General features: G+C 41.8%; 1 protein-coding gene across 1 annotated transcript; it reads left to right on the top strand.

Moving 5' to 3' along the window:
- The first annotated feature begins 3,434 nt into the window (after positions 1 to 3,434).
- Positions 3,435 to 7,031, top strand: LOC144486543 (putative G-protein coupled receptor 139). The gene is made up of 2 exons (XM_078204593.1): positions 3,435 to 3,504; positions 6,127 to 7,031. Exons 1-2 carry the CDS (start codon positions 3,435 to 3,437, stop codon positions 7,029 to 7,031), a joined length of 975 nt encoding a protein of 324 aa, XP_078060719.1.
- The last annotated feature ends 565 nt before the right edge of the window (positions 7,032 to 7,596 follow it).

Raw genomic sequence — 7,596 nt, 5'->3', positions numbered from 1 at the left:
CATAGCATTCCTGGATGAACATTGTATAGTAAGCAGTTTCAAGCAGCACTGAGTGTGGCTTAATTGTGCAGCGAGTGGTGCTCGCTGAACCTATCCTGTTTCAACCACTCAACAGCCATACACATTAACATCTGCATCACTTGGAGTGAATGAGCTGGAGATGGGGTTGCCTCTGGGGAGAACAAGTTGTCTGAAAGTAAACACTATGTATTGTAGGATGCTGTTCACCCCTCATATCATTTCAAATCAGTGTCTGTATTTCATTGTCAGGCTGATCGATTTTCCATTCCTCAGGGCCACAAATGATAACGGAATCGGATTTTGTGGAACCATCAAATTAGATCTGATCATGGGCATAATTTGAAATTTTTTGATTAATTCCCTTCAATTACACACCATTCCTGGCATACTTAGGGACCCCGATCATTGTTTACAATGATCATATTCTGTCGTTGGTGTATAATTTGTTACTTCAATCTCCCGAACTCACTGCTTCGTCTAAATTGTGTCTTTTTTAAAACCAAAAGTGGCACAGATTTGTTACAAACTTCAGACAATGCCATCGCCACGAAAGTACGCACTGTTAAATAAAGTAAGTGTGCTAGAATAAAGCAAATTTCATGCAGCTTCTGAGAATCTGAATATAAGTGTAATTTATACACTGGTAATAGATTTCCCATATTTCACTAAAACTTTCAAGGTCGTAATCGAGTGACTTGGCTGTTGCTGTGGGTGTGTCCTTTTGGAGGGAGATGAATCAGGCACAGAGAGGACGTTTGGTTTGCTCTTTATAAATTAAAGCGTCAGAACATATTTTGACATAGAAAAAGGATACACATGGATTGTTGGCAGGGTTTGAATAGTTTGAGGTATAAAGCATAGAATCAAAGAATCAAGACAGTGCAGGAAACTTTGTGTAAACAGAAACTCAAATCCTTGTGTGATTCATGAATACACACTCTCATTTATTTCATGAATTTGTGAATGGACTTATCAGTGGAGCTTCTCAATGTGACATCTTGGGAAAATATATGTTATGCAATTGTTAAATGAGCTTTTGAATGTGAAATATAATAATAGTAACCCGTGGTCTCCAAGTGACTGAAGCCTTCATGTGTCCTTGGTTTTGATGTTTCTCAAATAAGCCGTGTTGGCTGCCACGTAAAAATGCTGAAACAATAATGTTTGTTTAATGTACTGTAATGATGTAGCGAATTACACAACTATTTATCCCTCTGGAATTATTACTAGTGTATAAGTAACGGGTCGTCTTTTAATAAAATGATGTGGTGTTCTGCCAGAGAGCAAACGCACACAGGAGGGACATCAAATGGAGGAAGCAATAATTCTGAGGATTAAAGGTGTTTTTTACTGTATCGTCGCGGCTTTATGTATACCCGGTAAGCTGTGAAATTGTTTTCAGTCAGTGTTAAACTCTGTTGATACATCTTTGCTTTATTCTATTGATAAAACATAAATCCTTCCTTCTGCGAGTTCGGTACAGATAATGCATTCATTTCCATCACTCTGGCTGTAAATTTGAACTCTTCCAGTATTCTGCTGCCCGTGTATTGACTTCACCAATGGTTGTTGTGTTCTCCGATCTGCATTGCATCCGTTGCTGTAATATATCTGTTTTCAAATTCTCTGATCACGCAAATCCCTCGCTTGCTCCCAGTAAATTCGTCTCCACCAAGAACCATCCGAGCTCGCTTTTTTCCTCCAATTATGTCTTCTTAGTGACAGGAAAACACAGCAGATGCTGGAAATCTGAAATAAGATGAATAGTTAATGCAGGATAAATTCAGCAAAACGAGGAGCATCTGTCAGAGAAAAATGGTTATCAGCCAAATAAAATGCAATGGTTGCATTTATGCAGACATCCTGCAGACTGAACATTAATACATTAACATGCATTTATTTTATTGAGATAGTTGGAAGATAACCTCTCTGAAACCCACACAGATACGTGGAGAAGGTGCAGGCTTCACATGGACACTCACCGAACGTCAGTTTTGGACCTGTGCCTTTGGCGCTGTGAGGCAGCAGTGGTAATAATTGTGCGATCCAAATGTGACTTCATTCTGATATTTTTCTGACCCATTTTCTCTGATATTGTTTACAACGTGATGCTTGACTGATTTATTTTATTCGTGCATCAAATATGGCCGTCGCCTGTTGGGCCAGTAATTGATCGCCCATCCCTGAAGGCAATGCTGCAGACCAGATACAGGACACACCAAATAAGGACTCCAAATGTCCTTCCCTGAAATACATTAGTGAACCCGTTATAGAACATTAATAGGATTCAAACTTACTCACCAAGAGCAATTTAACGTTGGCAAAGGGTCATGTGGACCCGAAACATTAGCTCTTTTCTCTCTTTGCAGATGCTGCAAGACCTGCTGAGTTTTACAGCATTTTATCTTTTTGCCCTCAGAGCATCACCCGGGGTCTCTGGATTACTAGTCCATTGACAACAATACGATGCCACTGACTCCCCATGTAATGAGACATAATTGTCCGCAGTCCATTTTAACACACAATACTGTAGTGTGTTGATTTCATTTATCAATTTTACAGCAATATGATAGTTTGAAAGCAGTCAATGTTCAGTTACACACTATTTTAGTCTGGTGTCGATGTGGACTTTGTTCACATCCGCTGTTGGATTAGTCCCTCTTGTAGCATTTTGTTGCATAACGCCATGAACAAGAAAAAAACATGATTGAAATACTCAGAAAATGTGGCTGGATCTGTGAAGATTGTTCAGACTGAACGATTCAGCTCAAAGCCTTTTTTATTCAGAAATTCAAGAAGAGAGATTGATGGTGGACGTTGTGCAAGAGGACGTGAGGAGGGCAGTAAAAATCGGACAGCGCGTGTGGAGGTAGGGGAGATTAAATGGCAACACGTTTCATGGTGCAAAATACAAATGGAAGGGTAAACGTTACAATAAATAAGTAAGTGATTTACCGAGTGTGGGTATGAATCGTTGAAGAATGAAAGCAGTGTCGGAAGGCAGGAAAATAGAAAAAGGAAAAAAGCAGGCAAATCGGCATAAACAAAATTATGCAGGCAGTGCGTTATAAACTATGGTTTGAAATAGTTGAAATGAATATTGAGTTCAGACATCTATCACGTTGTAATATTAAAATATGCTGCTCTACCGCAGCCTTGCACTCAGCCTCAATCGAACAAAGGTGTTGCCCATGGATAGTACAGTGAGAAGACTCACAACACCAGGTTCAAGTCCAACAGGTTTATTTGGTAGCACGAGCTGTCGGAGTCTCGCTCCTTCTTCAGGTGAGTGAAGCTGAAGAAGGAGCGAGACTCCGAAAGGTTGCCGACCAAATAAACCGATTGGACTTTAACTTGGTGTTGTGAGACTTCTTATTATGCTTACCCCAGTCCAACGCTGGCATTTCCGCATCATGCCCATGGAAAGTGACGTTAGTGTGACTGCCAGGTACAGAATTAACCAGCTGGTAACTGGAGATATGGGTCGGTCTTGATTAATTGGAGTATTCTCAAAGCACTTAAACAATCTGGTCCTTACACCCCCAGAGTAAGGAGTATCAGATTTTGAGCAGCAAATATGATGTACGGACCTGCATAATGTAAACATAGAAATTTATTTCAGCTGTTACATTGTTCCTGCCAGTTTGGCATTCGCCAACTGCTTCTGTCCTCTCCTTCGCACAATACCAACAAATGATTCTGCATTTTTCCCGCAGCACTTCCACGCTTCATCTAAAACGCATCACAAACACATACGGTTTGAGTGTGCCACAAGGCAAACATGCTGTCCAAAATTGGAATCAAACACTAAATCTATTGATTATCTTCAGGAAACAATAGCGCGGTAATATCCTCGAATGCATGGCAGCCATTTCGCATACATCTAACTGAGTCGTAAATGTGTCTCTCCTCATGGCCTGAACTGGGTCAGGAAGTTTGGTCATATCTAACTTTAAGAACACCCAGTGAATGGGGGTATGATAGTGGATATTGCCGGCGATATCATAACTGTGGTGAAAACCAGGAATGAAATAATATGAGCCGTCTACAAAACTCAGATAATGTCCAATTATGCAGAAATAATGATGCTACAATACGAGGAACAGAGTAGAGGAGCGCTATTCTGTCCCTCCACGTTAATCAATCACTTCATTCATAATCCGACTGTGATGTTCATTCTACTATCCTGCTCTACACCATAAATATTCGCTTAGTGCAGATCCAAATATTAATCTAACTTAGTCCTGAATGTATCAAATGACACTGTCGCTACTGCTCCCTTGGGAAGATAACTCTACAGACTAATGGCGCTCTGAGTGAATATACAATTGTGCATACATATCATAAATGGGAAACAGCATATGTACAACTGAATATCTTACATGTGGTCTCCCAGACTAGACCATAATACTATACGAAATATGAACAGGTGCAGGCTGTCCGACCCCGAGAGCCTGCTGCATCATGAAACTAGATCGTGGCTTATCCGATTCCACAGGTCCAGTTTCCTGTCTTTTTCCGATTATCTTTGATTCCCTTTTTGATGAAAAGTCGATCCATCTCAGCCTTACGCACGGTCTCACAGTGGTTCTCACCACTGTTCCACAGCGCCAGGGACCCTGGTTCGTTCCCGGCTTGGGTCACCGTCTGTGTGGAGTTTACACGTTCTCCTCGTGACTGCATTGGTTTCCTCCGGGTGCTCCGGTTTCCGCCCACATTCTGAAAGGCGTGCTGGTTAAGTGCATTGACCCGAACAGGCGCCGGACTGTGGCGACGAGGGGAATTTCACCGGAACGTCATTCCAGTTTTAATGTAAGCCCTACTTGTGACTAATAAATAAATACACTTTGTAATCTTAAATTTGCACAAGGACTCTGCCCCTACAGCTCTCTGGGCAGGGAATTGTAAGGAATCACAATCCTCCAAGAGAAGTAATTTATCCTCCTCTCATTCTTAAATGGGTTCCCCTTTGTGCCGGAACAATCTCCTGTAGCATTAGACTCTCTCATGAGGTCGATCATCCTCTCAGCATCTACCCTGTCAAGCTCCTTATAAATCCTCTACATTTCATTGAGATCACCTCTCATTCGTCTAAATTCCAATGAGTAGAGTCCCAACCTGTTTAACCTTTCCTCATAAGACACTCGCTCTAGGCAGTGAAGCATTGTAGTTAACCTTACCATAAATGCCTGCATTAAAGTAACATATTTCTTTAAGTAAATGTAATATGGTACATGTATCCACTTTGCATTTGGACTGAAAAGCTCCCGCCAGAATATTAAACGTTTGCAACTGTTTCATCTCTCACAATTCAGAACTCTAATTTTTATAGCCCCCACATGTCGAACGTTGCCTCGTAAGTCAAAAGCTCGCAATTGCTATCACTGAGTGCTTCCAAAAATGCAAGTATTCCCAACCTTGTGTCAGAAGCGCAAAGCTCCACACAGAATTCTCGGGGGTGTCACAAAACTTATTTTCAACGCTGAACACGAGTTCCACAATTCTACACTCGGCCCCTTTGAAATGAATGCTAACATTCTCCGTGTCTTCCTCCTAATGCCCTGGAACTGCACGCGAGCATGTAACATTCGCTTTGTCACTTCCAATCTCTTCCATGGCCATGCCCTCCAGTGCACCGTTAATTTAATACAACATCACGACCATCTTTCATATTTGCAGTCTTCCAAATCTAGGCGCTGGAGAATCCTTGATTTCTTGTCTGCATTCTGTGCTCCATTTGTTTAGCTGCCAAGACATCCAGATATCCAGCTGTGGATATCTATCACTAAAGATCTCACCTTGCCGTCATGTCGGACATTTTACAAAACATCTGATTGGAGAAGAGAAACGTGGCAGCGAGTTACAGGCGTAAGTTAGATAGACGATAGAAACCGGAACGTTGAAGCATGGATTCCAGTAAAATTGAAGGAGAATTGCTGTACTGCAGAGTGTTTGACGTTTTCAGGGTGGGGGCTATTATGAACATATAACAGTGTTAAAATAAATATTGCATTTGAGCCAATGGACATTGGCTTCACATTATCGAACTCACTCTAAGTCATGTAGCTCTTTTGTCTAACCTCTCTTAATTGTTGTTTATTGCAGCCAACTTAATCACGATGCTAACACTCCAACTCAGAGACTGCGGTCTGTGCAAGAGCACTACTATCTACCTGGTCGCCATGATCACGGCAGACGTCCTGGTCCTCTCATTTCTTGTTCTGGTAAACCATATATTGGTTCCCAATTTCCCACAGGTGCTTTACCTTAACAGCGTAGCCTATGGCCTCAACTCCATCATGAGTACCGCTGTGATTGACTGCTCAGTATGGCTAACCGTGTCCTTCACCTTTGACCGTTTCGTGGCAATCTGCTGCCAGAAGTTCAGAGGAACTTACTGTACTCCGAAATCTGCAGCTCTGGTAGTTGTGGTGATTTATCTTGCGACATATTTCAGAAGAATCCCAAATTATTTCACAAATATACATTACTATGATCATAAAAACCTGCAAAACGAACATAGAGACGGTCTCAGCATTGAATCTAAGCAGGCCTGGAGAGCATTTGACTGGATGAACATTATTTTAAATCCCTTAGTTCCTTACTTCGCTGTGGTGCTGCTCAACCTGTTGACAGTCAGGCACGTCCTGGCGGCCAGTCGTGTCCGGCGGGGATTCCGGGGAGATGCTCACAGTTCTGGGGACCCCGAGATGCAGAATCGGAGGAAAGCCCTGGTGTTGCTCTTTGCCGCCTCGGCGAGTTTCATCTTGTTGTGGATGCCGACAATCGGCCTCTTCCTTTTCTCACGGCTCACTGAAAGCTACAGTTTCCCCGACTTCAACCACCCTGTTGCTGTGATTCATGAAAGCGCTGACATGCTCAGTACACTGAACTGTTGTACCAGCACGTGTATGTACGCTCTAACCCAATCCAAATTCAGGGCAGAGCTGAGAAGGACGCTGCGATGTGGGAAAAATCGAATTACTAAAACGACTGCTGCACGTGACTGAATATTCAGGCAATGGCGCGAATGTACGATCCCACAGACAAATTATAATTGATGCAATTAATTCACAACAATATTTGTTTCCAAACGATTTTCAATTAGAAGTTCATTTTGAAGTTGTAAACTAGTAAAATAAATCAACACAACTGGGTTAAGCAGAAATTACAATTACTTTTCCATCACAAGTGGAATTATAATTGTAATTTCACAGTGAAATAATTACAATTTATAGCGTATTGATATCGATCGAAAGTTGAAGTACATTTATGGACCTGCAATAAAATTGTGATAATTATTGGAGTCTGCAAGCTCATCAATTATTTTAGGTAGTCGGCAGTTTTTAGATAACATGTGGGGACAGAAATGGATGAGCCACTTTTGGTGAAACGGACCGCCACTTCTCTGCTTTCGCTTGTTTATTTTTCCATCACAGGTGGAATGATTTCAGAATGCCAGTGCGCTGGGAATGCTGTACACTCGGTGCTGCAGCTGCTATGTCGGATAATCTCTTTTGAAGGTCGTGCTGTATAGAGTGTCCGTACTTATGGAAGGTGCCATTATGTTTGATG

This window comes from Mustelus asterias, unplaced genomic scaffold (genome assembly GCF_964213995.1).
Source record: "Mustelus asterias unplaced genomic scaffold, sMusAst1.hap1.1 HAP1_SCAFFOLD_388, whole genome shotgun sequence".
Lineage (NCBI taxonomy): Eukaryota > Metazoa > Chordata > Chondrichthyes > Carcharhiniformes > Triakidae > Mustelus > Mustelus asterias.
Note: the sequence above shows the minus strand (reverse complement) of the source record. Positions and strands in the feature narration are given on the sequence as shown.